Below are 20,428 nucleotides of genomic sequence, written 5' to 3' on the forward strand. Positions count from 1 at the left end.
GCTGTGATAGTCTTGATAAAATGACTCCTTTTTACATCAAAGCCTCAAACCTTTGGATGCGAAAGTTGATGAGATTTGAAATACATGTATTTTGTTTTTGTATTTTTGAACGCAACACGCAGAGTTATAGGTTTTGCCCTTAATAATAATTTTATAGTATTAATAGTCTGTAAGAACGTTGTTCATTAGACTCAATAAAAAAATAAAAAATATCCCTCAGTACGTCTCTGTTATACATCAATCCCCCCACAATTTTTTTTAAATGCATTTGTATGCTTATTGATCAACTGGGTATGTATTTCATGTATCAACAAAATAAATATACATACATATGTACATATATACCAACAAAAAAATTATTTCATTTCCTTTTTTCCCTGGGTCCCTTTTAAAACCCTGGGTCCCAATCTGTTTTCTGAGGTTCCGTGCGAGTGGAATAGCAAACGATTATATCACCAGCTTGTGGTATAACTTTTGTGTCTTTAAGACGCAGACCGCATTCGACATCTTTCTTTATCGTGTCCACTTCATTTTTCAGATGACGCATTGATTCCAAGGTACCTAAAAATGAAAAAAATTAACTATCAATAATTTCCACTAGAATTGTTATTGTTATAGTTTTATACGTATTTAGCATCTTTTAACAATCCCATGTATTCGAAAACGCTCTTCCTCATTATATCGATTTTTTAATAACATAAACTTTAAATAATGAGCATACCCACTGTAAAAATCTCCCATTATTTTATCTACTCTTTTGTCACTCTTCATGCATTCAAAGTAAGAACAGTTTTTTTTATCTCTACTACACATATGTATGTGTATTTCAAAGACATTTGCAAATATAGTAAGATGGGACACTTATATTTAACAAAATGTTGTTAATTTATATGGGTCGTAAAATAAATAAAAACAATTAGAATGGCAGATTTGTGGTATGTATATAATATAATAAATACTCGTATGTAGGGTATAATAGTACATTCAATATATGTCTATACTTCAAATAAATACTATAATATAAACAGGCTATTCAGTAGTGGGATTCTGTAACTCATTTTTGCTGTTACCGACAAAAATCGGTAAAATTAAATCCCAAAATTATGACTGAAAACATAAAGAAAAGTTGGCATCACTGTTTGTGTCGGTAGAGGCTAGCGACTAATTTTATTTATTTATTTATTTATTTATTTATTGATATTTATCTTATATTTAATATAAGATAAATAATATGGAGAGACATAGCATTAGCAGCAAAGGCTATCAGCTACGTAATAATTTACAAATGGTTGTAGATATTATACACGAATTTTACAAGAAGATATAAAATTAAATACTGAATTAATATTATCCATTGTAGGTGTTTGGAGGATGCTTATTCCTTTGTTTTGAAGAAATGTGTTTTGGTGTTGGCGTAATGAACTGCACTCATTAAAAATGTGTTCAACCGAACATATGGCATCGGTGTCGCATCTTTGGCATTTGTTGTTGACATTTTTATTTATCAGATGTAGGTGTGTTGTGATGGTGTGTCCCATTCGAAGCCGGGAGAAGATCCGAATTTTCCTTTTTTCCATATTGGTAGGATATGAAGGGCATTGACAGTCTTGATTAATAAGGTTATAGTGCCTGTGTTGAAAACTTATATATTGCTCTAGAATGTGTTGTTGAAAAGCGTTTTTTATTTGTTTTTTTATGTCAAATTTTTCCAGTATATTATCTGCTATCAATGGAGCAGTACAAGCGTATTTTGCCGCCGTATCCGCACAAACATTTCCGGTTAAACCAACGTGACCTGGGATCCATACCAGCTGGATATTGCTTTTATTTTCCATTAGAATATCACGTATTCTATTTATCGATGTCCATTTGTTGTTGGAAATACTACAAACCGCTTTTACTACAGATAAACTGTCGGTAAAAACCACAGTTTTTTTATTCGATTCCAAAGCAAAGTTAAGGCCATGTAGAATTCCGGCTGCTTCAGCTGTAAAAATTGATGCACTGTTTCTTAAACATTTTGCTCCAATTGTTGTACCATATTCATCAACAACCGCATAAGCAGAAGAAGAATTGTTTTTTGACGCATCTGTATATAAGAACATCCAATCAGGATGATTTGATACATATTCAGCAACAAGCTTAAGATATACCTCATTTGGAGTGTCTTTTTTCGAATATTGTGTAAAATTAAGTATACAACTTAAATTTGTGTACTTCCATGTTGGGAATTTAGAACTATAATGTGTTAGTTTTTCCTTAAAAACCAAAATGTTGTTATGAACGCAATTATATATTATAGATTCCATTTTAGGGTTTCTTTTCGCAGAAATCACCTTTCTCACTATTTCATCCAAAATTGAAGAATTTGCAGCCATAATTTTCGGTAAGAGCATGTTCCTACATTCTATAAATCGATTTTCAATTGACGGTAATCCAGATTCGATATAGATGATACTTATAGGTGTAGTCCGAAAAGCGTAGATACTAGCTCGGATACTGTTATGATATACAGTTTTTATGTGCCGCAATGTTGATTTTGGACTGTTTCCGAAGAGGAATAACCCATAGTCGATTTTGCTCAACACTAATGTCCTGACAAGGTATTTTAAGGTGCTTACGTGGGTAAAACTGCGCCCGGATAAATATTTAATAATGTTTGACCTGGGGACAAGGTTTCTTTTCAGGTTAAGAATGTGTTCATTCCAGCGATAATTTTTTTCGAAAACAACTCCCAAAATTTTTAATTTGTTGACACGGGGAAAGACTGTGTTGTTAATTGAAAGTTCAGGAAGTATACAATTGTGTTTCCTGCAAATGTGCAATATAGAGGATTTGGAAGGCGATATTTTTGCTCCTGATTTGTTGGCCCAATTATTGATTTCATGTATTATTCTGGAAAAGAGATCATTGGTTTCAATGTTGTTTTTATTTAGACTTATGATATATAAATCGTCTGCGTATAGACAATGGTGAATTTTGTTGTGCTTGTTAACGATAACACTTATTTCGTTAAATGCAATTTGGAAAAGAATCACAGAAAGTGGCGAACCTTGGGGTATTTCGTTGTGTATTTGGAAGTTTTGGGAATATTGATTGTTTATCCTCACTCTAAAACTTCTATTTGTGAGAAAGGATTTTACGTAGTTTAAAATTTTTGATCCGATTCCCCAAGATTTTAGTGCTTCTAAGATAACGTGCATACCTATCCGGTCAAAAGCCTTTTCAAAGTCAATTGCTAAAATTGACGCATGATTTCTTGATGATAACGCTTTCGTAACGAAGTAGTCGATGTATAACAATGCTTCTGTACATCCTTGGTTTTCTTTAAATGCTACTTGGTTTATTGCAATTAATTTTCGGCTTTTTAAAAACCATGAAATTCTTTTGGAGATGATTCGTTCCAATAATTTAGATAAACACGATAACAATGATATCGGTCGATACCCTGAGAAGTCTGTTTTACATTTATTGGGCTTCGGTATTGCTGATACAACAGCAGATTTCCATGAGTGGGGAATTACTCCTGTGTTAAGAGTTAGATTAAATAATTTTTGTAGCACAGATAATCCGTAATCTGACAGATTTTGAATCATTATGTATGAGATACGATCGTGTCCTGGAGTACTTCCCGTAACTTTTTTCAAGACTTGATTAATCTCTATTAGCGAAATATTTTGTTCAATTATAGATGCATGCCGATTTCCAGGTTGATTTGTAAATTCTGCTATAAAATTGTTTTTTGCGTTGCAGAAGTCAGGATGGAAGTTTCTGTCTAGCGAGTCTTCCGACCAACGACCGCCAAAATAGTTTCCAATATCGATTGCATCAGTTAGAATTTCATTGTTTGCTTCTATTGCTGCAATACAATGTTTAGTATTATTGCTAGAGATCCTGTTAATTTTTTGCCAGACAATGGATAGAGGTGTATCTCGACTGATAGTGTTGGTAAATTTTTCAAAACAGATCATTTTTTCCTTTTTGTTCTCATACCTGAATTTGGCGTTACTTATTTTATATGAGAGATAATTTTCCATTGTGGATCGCTTTCGATAAATTCGCCATTTTTTTACTTTATCATTTCGAAGAACTGTAAGTTTATGGTTCCACCAAGGGACAGAAAGCCTTTTTTTGTTGTGTTTTAAGGGAATGCTTTGGTTTGCAGCATTTCGTATGCTTTTAGTTACTATAGCATTGACCTTATTTACATTTCCATCCAAGCACTTGTTTTTGAGTTGTTCATCAACTAATTGTTTATACAAAATCCAATTAGCAGTTTTGTAGTTATATTTAGCAATCTGTTTACCATGAGAGATATTTGTGGGAGTGGTGATATTAGTGATTATGGGGAAGTGGTCACTATGGTATAAGTCTGATAAAGTAAAACAGGATATAAATGGTAGCAGTGATGGCGAACAGCAAGCAATGTCGATGTTGGAAAATGTTTGAAAAGTAGAAAAGTGAGTGGGTTTTCCGTCGTTTAGAATGCACAAATTTTGTGCGTTTAGCGCATTTTCTAAAATAACACCCCTTGTGTTGTTTTTGTTGGAGCCCCACAGAGTGTTCCAACTGTTTACGTCTCCAATCAGAATGGTAGGCGTATTTATGTTTTCGAAGAGGTCAAGTACATCGTTTTCATCAAATGTCTCATTCGGATGGATGTAAATCGATATAATTGTAATTTTAATATGTAAAGTAACTTCTATAACAATATTTAAAATTTTTGATGAATTGAAAATTCGTTTGTGTGCAATACTGTTTTTTAAGAATACAGCTATTCCTCCTTTGGCGATTGTGTTTGCGATGTGGTTGGATGAGTATGAGGTAAAAGTGTTTGGGGATATTGAATTTGAATTGTGTGGTATATGTGTCTCCTGAAGAGATATGAAGTCTGGATTATGGTCTTTTATCAGTAATTGAAGGTCTATGTAATTGTTAATTAAGCCCTTTATATTCCACTGTGCAATCCTAAAATTGGACATGAGAATATAAAAAAAGATATAAAGTTAAGGCCGAAGACACAAACAACGCCTGAGCGAAGTCCCGCGCCACCCCCGGCAGAAGAATATTCTTCTACCAGAAATCATGCAGAACCCCACCCAAGCGTTGATCGTGCCTTCGGCCTAACAGGAAGCTTAATTATTCATCTGACATATCTACGTGGTGTGAATCAATTTCTGATCTTCTTGTTGTTGTTGTTGTAACAGTTTGGCTGTCTCGTTTTCCCTGAAATGATTCATAAGATGGTGGTATGAATTAAGTTTGTACGTGTGCCGGTACTGTGTGGAGGGTGATTTGTGTGAGGATGGATTAGGTTGTTATGTGTGTGGATGTTTGTGGGGATGAGTTTGGATGTGATTGGGATTGTGCTGACGGGATTAGGCTGGGAGCTGCAGGAAATTAGCCACTTCTACTGGCTTTAACCACAGATCTATGGGGCGTAAGTCTGTGGGTTGTGATGGGCATGCAAAAAGATGTTTTGTGTCGTGCGGTCCTTGTCTGCAATGAGGGCAGATATCTTCCACTCCTGGCATGATTCTAGCCTGGTAGGAATTTAGGATGGTTGACCAGCCTGATCTGAGCTGCGCTAGGATGGTTCTGGTTCTCCTGGGCAAGGATCGTTCGACCTCTGCTACCGCTGGTGGTTGACGGTTAAGGACGCGATTTGATTCATATTCGTTTACGGCTTGCTGGACTGCTTGAGTATGAATCTGTTTAAGCGATGCAACTAGTGACAGTCGGTCGATGTCAGTTGGAATGACATCCTGGATGTCTGGGCTGTACCGCTTAATGTCCTTCCGGATGTGTCTAGGGGGTGAATCCTGAACCACGATGTGGTGGTTGGGATGCGTGGGCTGATGACATGCCAGCAGGAACTGTCGAGAGAGCAACACATTATGTTGCTTCACTGACAGTATCCTTGCCTCCTGATGCAGATGATCCACACTCGTCATCTGGACACATCCGGTTGCGGTTCGCAGGGCATTGTTTTGCGTGGTCTGTAACCCATTCCATTGGGTGTCGCTAATGAATGACGTCCAAACGGGTGCAGCATAGTTAAGGACCGATCTGCTGACTGCTTTATAAGTGGCCAATAGGATCTCCTTTTCTTTGCCCCACGTGGTGCCCGAGATGGCTTTGAGCACCTTGTTCCGTTTCTGGACTTTTGACTTCAGGACTGTTGCATGGCTGGCGAACGTAAGCATACTATCGAAGGTAACCCCTAGAATTTTAGGGTGCTGAACAGTTGGAATTGTCCCTTCTCCAATATGTATGCTTAGTTGACGCCTCACCTCTTTAGTCCATGAAGTGAACAGGGTTGCAGAGGATTTATGTGGCGATAGCTCTAAATGTCTTCCCTTGAGAAATGTGCTGACTGTGACAATGTAGCTGTTTATTCGTTGCTCAAGTTCATCAACATCTTCTCCAGTGGCAAGTATGGTGCAATCGTCCGCATACGTTATCAGTTTTACGCCTGCTGGAGGTGCAGGGAATTTAGATAAATAGAAGTTGAAGAGCAGGGGCGAGATGACACCGCCTTGTGGAACACCCATTTTTAGTTTACGGCGCTTCGACTTCTTGCCTCTGAATTCTACATATGCCTGCCTGCCGTTGATGTAATTGCATAACCATCTCTTGGTTGTGTTAGGCAATGTAGAATCCAGGATGTCGCCAATAAGTATTGCATGATCAACAGTGTCGAAAGCTTTGGACAAATCCAAGGCCACGACTATGGTGCGATGGGCAGGTCTTTTGTGATTAAGTCCGTTTGCAATACTATTGACGACATCAGTAAGGGCAGTGGTGGTGCTGTGTGCTTTCCTAAAGCCATGCTGGTGTTGTGCAAGTTTAAGTTCTTCTGTCATATACGGCAGCAGGAGGGATTCCAAAACCTTGGCCAGCGGTGACAGAAGGGAGATAGGTCTGTACGAGTCTCCTCGGCTGGCTGTCTTATCTGGTTTTGGTAGCGGGATTATCCTTGCGCACTTCCAAACCTCCGGAATCACTGACTGGTTGATAGAAAGTGTCATGATCTGTGCTAGGTAGCACTTTGCTGCCGGACCTATATGCTTTAGCATAAGCATCGAGATGCCGTCTGGTCCTAAGGCCTTGGATGGCTTGGCCTTAATAATGGCTGCGCTTACGTCCTCTGGTGAAATTTGAGTGGGAGCTTCTTTTTTAAGATTTTTAGCTCTCCTGAGGACTGCCCTTTTGCCCCTGTTCTGCTCTGTTGGGTGGACCACAAATTGCTGACAGAACTTAAGCGCGCATTTTTTGGCATCCGATAAATCAGCACCTCCGAAATTTATCGCCATATTTCCTATATTGGTTTTCGCTCCCGATAGACTCTTGATGGTAGACCACAGCTTGTGCGAACCAGCTTCGCACTTGTCCAGATGCTTCAACCATTTTTCCCTGCGATGCTGGTTAACGAGGTTATTAATTTCCTCCGTCAGGGCTGGTATTGTCGGGTCATCTGGCGTCGTCTGACGTAATGTATCCCTCTGTTCGGCCAGGCGTGCTGCGGGTGTTGGGAAATTGGGCCTCCATTTTGGAATTCTGCCTGATGGGATAAAGCGTTTTGCTGCCCGGAGTACTATATTCCTGAATTTACTCTCTCCCTTTCTGGCACATGTGGGGGGCGGCAACTGACTGATAGCATCGTCAATTCCATTCATAAAGCCAGGCCAGTTGGCTTTGTTGTAATTTATGAATGTACGCTTTTCCGGCTCCACAAAGTCGCTAGATTTCTCCACAGTTATGATTATCGGAATATGGTCCGATGCCATCGAAACACGGGTCTGCCAGGATGTAAAGGGCAGAAGCGACGAGCTGACTATGCTTATGTCAGGGGAGCTGGAACAATGAGCCGTGATTCGAGTGGGGAAATCATCGTTTATAGGGTAGAAATCCGATGAGTCTATCTGTTCAGCTATGGAATCGCCACGTCCGTCGTTTGGTAACTGGGAGAACCAGAGCTCATGATGAGCATTGAAGTCACCAAGGATTATACGGTTATCACCTACCAAAAGATGCTCTATGGATGGGCTGTAACCGGGCCTGAGGCTGTTGACAGGCGGAATGTAAATATTGATGACTTCCAGTTCTGTACCTTCCGTCAGAACTGAAATGGCCATGACTTCCATGATGTCATCGGCAGGATCCAAGGTGGGTAAGCTTAAGAGCCTGTAACTCACGCTCCTCTCTATGATGAACGCGAGCCCCCCCCCATGGCATCTGACCCGATCCTTTCTAACGATGACATAGTTACCGTGACTGGATAACCTACACTCTGGTGGAATTTTGGTCTCCTGGATTGCAGCTATTATGATATTATTATTGGACATAAAATTAGTAATTTCCACAATTTTATTCCTGAGTCCGTTGCAGTTAAGCTGGAGCATCAGGAAAGATTGTGGAGCATGCTGTAAAGAGGTTGGGTTATTGTTGGAGTGGTTGTTATGTATGACAGTTGTGGTGGTTGCATGTGTTGTTGAAGGTGTATTGGTGGGAGGTGTATTTATTGAGTTGTGGGAGGTGCTGTGGAGGGGAGTAGTATGATTAGTAGGGGTTAGGCGTGTCGGGAGTATGATTGTGCTATTGCTGGATTGTTGGGATATGATAGGTGATGAAGTGGAAGATGAATTTGAAGATGGGGTTGGAGACTGTGTCGGGAGTATGATTGTGCTATTGTTGGATTGTTGGAATATGATAGGTGATGAAGAGGAAGATGCATTTGAAGATGAGGTTGGAGACTGTGTAGGGTGGATGTTATTTTGTGGCGTAGAGGTTCGTTGCAGTGGTGTTTTGGCTAAGTTGACATTCATTGTTTGCGTTGAGTTCCCATGTGTTGCAGTGTAATGCGCTGTTGAGGTGGACGGACAGCAGCTTGCCACGAAGTTTCCATTCCACTGTCTATGAGACCTAAGTTTGGTGCATCTCCGCAGATGGCACCAGTTCTTGCAGCCATTACATTTAACAGACGCTATATTTCTGCGAATAACTTCGTGGCAAACTGAACATATCCATTGATCTGGTGAGTTCGGGGCGGTAGGTGTTGAGCGCCTGGTAATTATATTGATTGCAGAGGACCTACGTCTGCTACGCCGCTGACGTAAACAACAATTAGCCATGAACGTCTCTGTCCAATCCCTATGACTAGAGAGTCCAGAACACCGGCGCATATGACACCATTGTTTACAGCCATTGCAACGAACCTGGGTTAGATTTTGGTTTATTTTAGAGTGGCACACGGAACAGATCGTGACCTCGGTGTTATTGGGGCCAGGATTCTGTTCAATGCCAGCAATAATCAGCAGGATACTGAGCAAAGCTGCTGGCATGATTTGCTCACCTGCTGGAAAAACGGGTTGATACAGCTGTCGCTGAGTTGACGATCCCTGGCCGAGCGTTGCTCGGGTCGCTCCGGAACGTAGATCCGATCGTCGTGGGAGAGTGATCTTCTTGTTGTTATTCTTGCTGGTAGTGTTTTGCTTTCAGATGTGTTTGAATTGTGTGTGATGTTTTTAGATACATTTGGAGCATTTGAATTACTCCGAGAGAGAGACTCAATTCTTGAGTGAAAATTTTCTAGTAGTTTCTCTCTTATCTATTTTGTTTTGCTCTGCTCTTGGAGATGTTGTTCCTTTAGCGTTTGAAGTTGTACTTTGAGTGTTTTGTTCTTTGTTAGTTGTTGTGTTTTGGGTGGCGGTTGTGGGTATTGATGATGAATTGTTATTGGTTTTGTTTTCTGTATTTATTTCTGCTTCTTTGGTTAGGCTTAGATTGTTGCTTGTAGGTGATGATGATTGGTTCTCATTAACGGTATTATGTCTTTGAATTTTGTTAATTCTCATTTTTCGTTCTGCTATTGCATTTTCAAGAGTCTCAGTTGGTATGACTAATTTTTATTCATCGTTAACTTACCGAAAAATTTCTTTAATTATCGAAATTATAAGCATTTTAATTTTACCGACAATAATCGATAACAGCAAAAATGAGTTACAGAATCCCACTACAGGCTTCATAAAGTGAGCTACTGTTACTCAAGTACAGATTTTGCCGTTGTTTGCACGGAGTGGGCAATATTTTGCCATTAGCAAATGTATATTTATATAAAAGCTAGTGTACGCTGATTAGGCGATGATTTCCCGCTATAACCCGCGCATGCATCTGGTCATCTTCTTATGTCTTTGTATTACAACCATAACAATAATAAAATAAAATCTAATATTTTGTAAAACGCATAGACCGCTACCAATTATCACACATTTTACCTAACGAAACAGTTGTCGCAAAAAGGTTGATATACAAAATAAAGTATTTATGATAAGACTTGTAAATATAAAGATAGAACAATTGTTTACCATCATATATAACTTCTCCATTTCTAACGAGACGGAATTTCTGTGATTTTTTCAGAACGCCTTTCGTACAACGACTTCCTGCTACGGGCACTTCCTTACGTCCTTCAGAAATTGAAAACATTTGCAGAACATTGGCTTCTCCCAATACCTCTTCTACTTCTACTGGGGGTAGTTTGCTGCTTATTTCCTCCTTTAAGTCGTCGATTAAACGATATATTATATTACAGAGACGTATGGACACATCACTGGAAACTTTGGCGGGCGGTTCGACAGCGAATGCGTAGATAATTGCATTAAACGACTTGGCCAATTCGACATCGGATTCAGATACATTGCCAACACCATAATGAACAATGTCAAGGCGACATTTATCATGACCACTATATGTTTCTAGAACATCTAAAATGGCCTCTACGGAACCGTGGACATCTCCTTTAACAATAACACTGACGCGTGGAATACCGTCGTCATCTATCATTTCTTTAGTTCTAGGGCCCTGTCGCAATCGGAACCTTCCTGCTAAGCGTCTGGCATCTCGTTCTGCTCGATATTTTGCTAAATGCTCTTCCTCCTTTTTTCGAATTTCTTCTAAACTCTGCTCTGCTTTTTCTTTTTGAGCTTCATGTTGGCGATACCTGAGAACAGAGTTGGCTTTTTTCTGCGAAATTTGAAAACGTTAAATTATAACAACAGTTTTAACAATTATCCAGAAATTACAACTTACCTCGGATTCCACTTCCAATATTAAATCACCAGCCAAAGGCAATTCTCTCCATCCAAGTATTTCAACAGGTGTTCCTGGTTCGGCTTTATCCATCGGTTTACCATTATGATCGAATAGACCCCGAACTTTGGCATGCGCTAAGCCGCTTACAAGTACGGATCCCTTATGCAGAGTTCCCCTTTTGACAATCGCAGTCGAAAGCTTTCTTGAAATTAAAATAATGATTTTTTTTAAATGTATGTTATATTCCAAAACTGCAAGAATTTTTAGATTCTTGCAGCTTCTGAAACAGACCTATTGTCACCAGAAATGCCGAAACCGCAACCCAGACGAAAATCAAAATTCGTTTTTTTATGGAATCTGATGCACAAAGCTAAAATACATAGGGTCTGGCAAAATTTCGAGTTTCTACGTTAAAAAATTAAGATTCTTTTCAAAAATGTAATTTAGAAAAATGGGATAACTTTGCAGATGTTGTTGTAATGAAGGATCTCAAAACCAAGCGTTTCTGCAGTTTTGGTTTCATTATTTACTCCCATTCGTACAATTGATAATACCAAAAATACGCGCCCTCATAAGTCTTATGTTCTATAAAACAGTTTTCAATTTATAACGTTTTTTGCTTCTTCTGTAAATTTATGGCGTTGTGGCTTTTGGGCATAATACAACCAATAAATACTAGATCAAATGCTAACTCAGCTAGCATTTGGAAGATTGTTCTTTCAAAAATAACATTTTAGAGTCCTTTTGGTGATCAAAAACTGATTAAGTCGCTTGTATGATCAGAAAGTGACTCCCTGTAATTATTCAAAAGAGCTCGATTTAAAATAAAACAACAAATGTGTAGCAATCACAAATAAATCATTGGGCCGCTTAAAATATGACTATTTGTTAGTTATTTATTGTCACATTTTGATCTTCATGAAGATTGAATATGCTTAATCAAAAAGGGTCATGCAGGTATGCAGGTGTTTGAAAAGTAGTTATAATTATGTATCTTCTGATCATATTTTGTAAAGCTAAGTGATCAAAACACTGATTTTCTTATTTGTTTTTTCAAACATAACGTTTTGGTTGTATATAATTCTCATATACACTTTCTACAAAAAAAATATATATTTGCCAAGTGAAATGAAGAACGCGAATGAAAAAACAATATAATAAACGGATAATTAAAAGTCACAACAAAGCAGAAAAGAAAACAAAACAAAGGAAAGAAATAAAAAAGCAAAGAAGAATAAAGTAGAGAATTATTTTAATTTTTTCGTCTGATAAAAAGACTCATACATGACTCCTTAAAGACTCATAAACGATTATAAACATGACTCAAAAAAGACTCGAAAAATATTCTCAAATTAACCAACAAATCACCAATAAATGGTTGAAATGCGACTCGAAAAATACTTTATATACCATCAGAAAATGGGCAAAGATGACTCGAAACTAATGCAGAGGAAGACTCATTTGTGATTTGCATAGAAGAGTCGCCTGAGGTTGCGTTTTCCTCCCGACAAAGGAGTCATTTATGATCAGAAAATAAGCTCATATTCCAGTTTTTTAATCGTGCAGTCGGATCAAAAAAGACTCGAATTTGATTTCAAAAAAATGCTGGCTAGGAAGTTCTTACATTTGAACCGCCCAGGGGACACATCGATTAATTCCATAAAACGAAAAGTTGGTAAAAGCGATGATAAAATGTATACTTGCCATTGTATATCTGTGTATTTGCCATTGTTTATTTGTAATTTAAAGGTGCTAATCTTTATTATTCAGGAATGTTATTATAAATATAAATATTATGAGTACACCAGTTTCACATGTAATTCGAAGAATTTCAATGGTAATTTGATTATTTCATTTGAAATTCGAAACATTTAATTTGTAAATTGAGAATTCCAATTGAATTTTGATTTATTTCATTTGTAATTTGAGAATTCTATTTAAAATTCGAATTATTTCATTTGTAATTCGAATTTTTCAATTTGTAATTTGAATTTTTCTATTTGTAAATCGAAGTTTTTTTATTTGAAATTTCAAATGAAAAAAATTCAAATTACAAATGGAAAAATTCGAATTACAACTGAAATAATTCGAATTTTATATGGAATTCCCAAAGTACAAATTAAATAATTCGAATTACATGTGAAAATGGTGTATATCAAGGACTTTAACACAAATTTAAATTTTTTTAAAAATTGGAGTTAATCGATCGATTTGTGCACTGAACGGCTCTTTCTATGAAGGTTTGTTTTAAGATTTTTAATGTTTTTTTTCAGAAATAATAAACGATAAAAATATATTCATATTGAAGTAGTTCTTGACACTATGAAATAACCCAGTAGAAAAAGGAATAGTTGATGACATTTAAATTTTATAAATTGTCTTGTACATGAGAAGGTGCATGACAATGTCTTGCAATGTGTGGTTGCAACGAACCCAACAATGTTCAAAAAAGCGTACTATGAAATAATTGTTCACATATTGGCTCAAATATAAAATATTCATTTTGTAATAAAAGTAAGATAATAGAATTATCAAATTCTGAAAGTGCGTCAATGATTAAACTGTGTGCATTAACTAAAGAACCTTAAGTCAACACAATAAATCAAGAACTTTAAAAATAATGTAAGTTATTCTTTAAATACTTGTATGTAGTTTGAAATCGTGGAGAATTCTGAAAATTCCAAAGGTTTTAAAATATACGACAATAATAAATGGTAAGATTTTAAATTATATTAGTGGTTATTTTACAAAAAAACCATTAATGAAGGTCATCAATGACTAGTATCAAGAGAGGGTCTTTAAAGCAGTCGTCAACGAAATGACGGTACGACAACTTCGCTCACCCTTTTTTAATTTGAAAAGGTGTTGCAGGAAAACATTCCATGATGATGATTTTTATAACGAGCACGATCCTAATGGCACAGAAGGATGACACCTATCAGAGTTTTTTGGTCGAAACGTAGTGAAAGATAATAGATCAAACGATTGTATTTCAGATTGGAGAAACATTCCAAACTAGTCAGTTAACATTTAGAACAATGCAGAAATTTTAAGTAAGTGAACATACCCTCTTCTTGGATCAGTTTTTGATTCAACAACAACGCCTTCCATTAAACCTGTATAATCGCTTTTCAGGCCCATTATTGTAGCTTGAGTACTAACAGCTTCTGCTAACAAATCAAGGTTTGTACCTTTCAGGGCTGAAATTGGTATGACCTGTATATCGCCACCAAAGTCTTCTAGTGCCAACCCCATTTGATAGAGTTCCTGTTTGGTTTTATCCTGAAAGAATATTTTGCTTATTAGAAAATGCGTATTTTATATGAAAAGTACTCACGATATCAGCTTCTGGCTTGTCAATTTTATTTATAGCCACAATTACGGGAACTACAATGTGAAATGAAGGAAATATTAGATACTTTGTAAAAAATGGTGACCATTACAATATCTACTTATACACCTTGAGCCTCTTTAGCCAATGATATAACCTCTTTAGTTTGAGCCATCACTCCATCTTCAGCAGCAACAACTAGTACAATTATATCTGTGGCAACTGCCCCTCTTGCTCGCATTGAACTGAATGCCGCATGTCCGGGAGTATCTAGAAACGTTACTCTTTCACCATTTTCCAAAGTTACTGTAAATGCTCCTATATGTTGCGTAATACCACCTGCTTCACCTGATGCTACATTGGCGCCTCTTAAGGAATCCAGAAGAGTAGTTTTACCATGATCGACATGACCCATTACTGTTACAACAGGAGGACGGGGTTTTAAGAGTTCTGGAGGAGCTGGTGGCCTTGGCGTTACATCTTTATCCTTAATCTCTATTTCCACATCTGCCAAACTGGGTTCGGCAACAATACGAATACGAGTTCCAAGTTTTTTGGCAATTTCTTGAATAATTTTGATATCATGTAATTGAGCTGTTGTTTCAATATTGTCCGCATCCTTAACAAAGAGCATTGCCTCCTGAACATCCTCTAGAAGTAAATCAACAGTGTTTCTTAAGTATAAAAGTTGTGCAAAGCATTGGTTATGAAAATTCGGCTTAATTATTGTTCAACCTGCAAATAGTTCCAAAAAATGCAAACCTAAACAACGAATGTCTTTAAACTACAATTTTTAGCAATAATACTAAAACTGTAAATAACGGGTATCGAAGCACTGCACTTCATACGCTAAACATAACAGAGAATAATTCAACAGTAAATATAATATGGAAAGTCTAAACTACATATGAGGACAAAAGAAAGATCACAAAAAAAAATAAAACTTGTACGCGTAGCTGAAAGTCTTCAATCGTATGTTCTGAATCATAAATGCTCTTACCTATAGACCTATCCATTGATTCTGCCAACTGTCCGACGGTCATGTGTCTCCACACATCAACAGTTCCCTGGAGATCTACGGCATTTTTCTTTTTTGGAGAATATTCTATGATTCTGTGCGATTTCTATAAAAGAAAACAAAATGGCGTAAATTGATAATTCTATCAGCAGGCGAAAAAAATCTAAATCTTACCACAGGTAGATCTTCTCGTCCTGATTACAAAAATATCAAGTTTTCGGGGGAAATTTCCATACTTCCCGAGATATGGGCCTCTGAAGTTCCGGATTTCCCCCCGAAGAACTTAATATTTTTGTAATTAGGATGAGATCTACCTGTGGTAGAAATTTCAGATTTGTCCGCCAGCTGTTAGAATAAAATTTGGGAACAACTCTCGTTTAGAAAAACTCTCCGATTTTTTGAAAATTTTTTCCAGAGATAGATATTGTTGCGCTGATCATGGGAATAAACGGACCCGTTTACCCGGTTATTGGACCCGAAAGTTCGGGTACAAAACACGGGTTAGACCCGGCTCTACTAAACTGATTGCTACAAAATGGGTATCATTGGAAAGCTTATGGAAATACCTATCCATAATGGGCCCATTGACGGTTTTATGGAAAAACCCGGGTCCATAAATTGGTTTTTGCGCTATGTAACATGAATACCCGGAAGAATCATATGACGACTTCTTGGATAGGTATTTCCATAAGATTCCAATGATACCCATTTTGTAGCAATCAGTTTAGTAGAGCCGGGTCTAACCCTGGTTTTGTACCCGGACTTTCGGGTCCAATAACCGTCTGTCCCCTAAGAAAATTATTATTTTCCATGATCAGCGCAACAACTACCTCTGGAAAAAATTTCAAAAAATCGGAGAGTTTTTACTAAACCAGAGTTACGCCAAAATTAGTTTCAACAAAATATTCAACATCTCTTGAAACCACTTTTTCTGATACTACCTTTTCTTCGGCTGTTTTCCTACGCTTCCATCTTATTTCAGCAGTTGAGAGACTTCTTGAGAATGGCAGAGGACATGATGTGAGGTTAGAATACGGTGTCAGCCGGCGAATGATGTTAAAAGCCCTAAGAAAAACAAATATCACACATTTTAAAGTTCACACAATTGAAGTGTGTCAATCAATTAGAGACGATTGTAGATCATTTCTTTCAATATTTACCGAATTCGAATTGCAAACATAATACCTCCGTCAGATTTTTACGTAAATGACATTTCTTGTTTTGTTTTGGTTATTTCTTCTTCTTATATTTGCTAGGGATATAACCTAATAAAATGCGTATGCGAAACAAATGATTCGTTTATTTCAACTGTCAATTCCTTTGCGTATATGTCAAATGAAAACTCATCTGAAATCCATAGTCTTATGCCAGACTATGAAAATTTTCATTGAAAACGTTTTTCTATTTTCTTCCAAATTTTTATTGACGTCCACACACATATTTTAATTCATATGAACATTTTGATATTTTCATTGCTTTGCATTTGTTTGAGAGTTACGAATTTAAACACAAAGAATAATTTCAGGTTACAGAACCTTGTGTACAGAGTTTCACCCCCTTCACACCTCTTGCCTATAAACCATGGCAGAACTACCAGGTAGTGGTATCACACCAGCTGATCGAATATGAAAAGTCAAATTCCTTTATAAAAAAATTATTTTTGTTGTAATTTCCCCAACAACATAAAGAAAGTTTTGACATAAGTCCGGGTCCACACTAGCGGGAATTTCATTAAAGAAATTCATGAAATTAGGCGTTCTTAAACTGAATTCCCCTCTACAGCAATTTTAAGATTTTACTCTACTATGGAAGTCGATCTAGAGACGCATAATTTCATGCATTTTTTTCAATGAAATCACTCTAGTGTGAACCGGGACTAACATATTTAAAATTTTACGATGCCACTACCTGGGTAATTGTGCCAGAGTAAATTTCATTAAAAATTTTTATGAAATTAGGTTTTCTTAGGCCGAATTCCCCATTACATCAATTTTATGATCATGGTACAATAAAGTAGAGGTATGCCAGGTATGAAAATCACTGAAAAATGCCACCCTGCATCCATGGCTTAAAACGTCAAATGGCATGGTACAATAATAATGGTAGATGTATCTGCATAGCTATCCCGTATTACAAAAACATATGGAACTGGGAGCTTCACTTTTTAAATTTTAAAAGTGTCATATAAAGTAAAAACATTTCTTTAGCTAGGCTCCAGAATATTCTTGTTGGAAAAGTGTTCCAAAAATAGCAAAAGTTCTTCCCAAACTTATGACAGTGAAAATATGTCATTCACTTATTTTCTACTTGACAAGTTTGGCTAATCTGACATCGTGATGCTGGCATCCGATTTGCAGATAAATGTCAGCAGAATTTTTACAAAAATTGTAATTTTTACATTCCCGTACTTTTAGAACAAATTTAAATTAATATCAATATTTTATAAATCGTTCATTCGTAAGTTTTGCTAAAAAAAAATCAACAATTTTATTTTGCCACGCGAATACACATTTTTTGTCCTTGTTTTCAATTTTAAGATATAGTGTTACAGTAGAAGTTTTTTGTTGGAACAATTCAGCGACGCATCTACCTTTATAATTGCATAATGCCAAAAACAGTACAAAATGTCAACCCTGATTTTGACAGATTAGGCCATTTACTTTATTCTACCATGTTCATGATTTTACTCTACTATGGAACTCGATCTAGAGACGCATAATTTGATGTTACAATTTCAGTGAAATTACTCTAGTGTGGCCCGGGACCATGCTATAAACTAATTTTCATGTTATTGAAAATTTTAATAGTCTGGCATAAGACATAGTATTTAATTTGACGTTTATGCAATGTAATTGACAGTTGAAAACGAGTGGATTTCGTAAATGTAAACCAAGCAAAAGACTTGTTTACACTCATCCGCCGAAATCCCCTGGATTTCACGAAATTTTTAAATTTGATGTGGCGATCGCCCCAAATAAAGAAATGTTTGAATACACTTACCCTGCGTTTACACATGACAGGACAGTTGATGTAGGCGTCCCGACGACAGCAAAAGCAGTTGTAAAATTACTTAGTCGAAGGTCACACTAGAGTGGTTTCATTGAAACTTTTAGGGATTCTTAAATCGAGTTCCCCACTACAGCAACTTTATGATTTTACTCTAGTACCGACCTAGGAACCCTGGATTTCATGAAATTGTTTCAATGAAACCATCTAGCGTGACCAAGGACCTAGCAAAATGTTTGCATCCCCCTGCAAAAAGTTAGCATTCGTGAATGCAGTTTAATCAGTACAAGTACATCTTTTGGAGTACATCTTTTCCCATGGTAAAATTTTTACAGGTAAAAGCAAGTGTTGTTGTACAACAATCGATACAACAACCACATAGAAATTGGTTGCAAAAATGTAAACAAATATAAAAAATATAAACACATTTTGAAGGTTCATAAATATTAGGTCTGTACGATAACCCAAAAGTTTGCACAAATTTGTAAAAACTTTTACAACAAACAAATCCCAGAAAAAAGCGACGCATCCATGGAGTAGGAGGAACACTATGTACGACCAGCCGTTAATTTATGATATGGAAAGAGAATTATTTTTGTAGCAATGGATAATCACACAAGTTTCGTAAACAATTTTCGATTGTTAAATTAAATCTTATAGCCCGTTTAGATTATACCCTTATACGATGATTAAGGACATCATTTCGATTTAAGTGCTTAATCCACCCAAATCCACCTTGATTTACCATACAAAATTAAATCAAATCAAAACTTGGATTTGTTTTAAATCAAATGTTAAATCGAAATATTTTGATATACAACACTGCTTTTTGCTCCTAAAAATTGCAGTCTGTACCAATATTGCCAACTATGTTCATGTGTCGTTTATTTACTAAGGTTATTACTTTTTGACCTTTTTTCTCAAAAATGATTTCCTGTAGCGAGTGTGAATGAGCTTTTGCCTATTAACGCCAAAAATAATGTTCATTCCATGGTTTAATAAGAAAGGTTAGCTAAAGCTTCCTGTAAATTTAAATTTTTTCTTTCGACTGTTGCTAAAACGTCAAAACAATATACACAATCTTTGTATGTGTGTGTGCTGTTTGAATAATATGCCAAACAATTTTAAAAGAAATCGAATTCAATGGCTTTTAAAATAGTTTTTAGAACATTTGTATGGAAGAAATTTGTCAGCTTTTCATTGAAAGAAACATTTTATCATATCCACAACTCGATTATGTGGAGAAACCTTGGCCCTTCATTCATTTTTCGTGTTTTTTATAAAATGCTCAACATTGGTATTGTAAACAAACCCACTTGTTGCTTTTGTGTTTACAGATTTTGATGTTTTAGGAATTCAGGAAAAACAAGGGTTCTATAGATTTTTTCCATTTAAATCTACCTCTTTACTTATACCATGGTTCATTCCATCTAATTATTAAAAAATGTCACGCACAAACCACTTTGACAATTTTTTTGTTGGAAAATCCTATGAGATGAAAAAAAAATCGATCTAAAATTTTTTTCCAGTTGCACGAATAAATGACATTTTGCCTATTAATGAATAAAATAATTTTTATTCCATTTAAATATTGAATAAGGTCCCGCACAAACCACTTTCAATTTATGTGATACCTGGAATAAAGCTATATATGATATAAAATGATATATATGTAACAATATGACGATAAAATTGGTGAGAAACAAAAGCTTATGTCATTCTGGATATGTCGCGTGGCATTAACGATTGTTTTGAGTTATTTATGTGCTTTGAGTGAATCCAAAATTTTTTCCAAAAAGCTAATCCATAAAAACTTTAAAAGCTTTTTGTGAGTGAGCTTTTTTCTATCGAATCACCTTGTAATTAAGATTTTATCTAATCTTATGCAAAACCTCATCCAAATATGACACATGGATATGAGGTTGTAAAAAAGTCATAACCCTATTATTTACATTTTTCAAATAACTGTAAACACAAAC

At 36.3% G+C, this 20,428-nt stretch overlaps 1 protein-coding gene across 1 annotated transcript; it reads right to left on the reverse strand.

Annotated features, from left to right (window-relative positions):
- Positions 1-273: 273 nt before the first annotated feature.
- Positions 274-16,794, reverse strand: mIF2 (mitochondrial translation initiation factor 2). Its single transcript, XM_073962982.1, has 9 exons — positions 16,604-16,794; positions 16,385-16,508; positions 15,426-15,549; positions 14,555-15,076; positions 14,432-14,481; positions 14,162-14,376; positions 11,092-11,296; positions 10,368-11,025; positions 274-561 (listed from the first exon to the last, which is right to left on the reverse strand). Exons 1-9 carry the CDS (start codon positions 16,621-16,623, stop codon positions 389-391), a joined length of 2,091 nt encoding a protein of 696 aa, XP_073819083.1. The 5' UTR covers positions 16,624-16,794; the 3' UTR covers positions 274-388.
- Between the last annotated feature and the right edge of the window lie 3,634 nt (positions 16,795-20,428).

Source organism: Musca autumnalis, unplaced genomic scaffold (genome assembly GCF_047663935.1).
Source record: "Musca autumnalis isolate F117 unplaced genomic scaffold, ASM4766393v1 scaffold_1, whole genome shotgun sequence".
NCBI classification, from domain to species: domain Eukaryota; kingdom Metazoa; phylum Arthropoda; class Insecta; order Diptera; family Muscidae; genus Musca; species Musca autumnalis.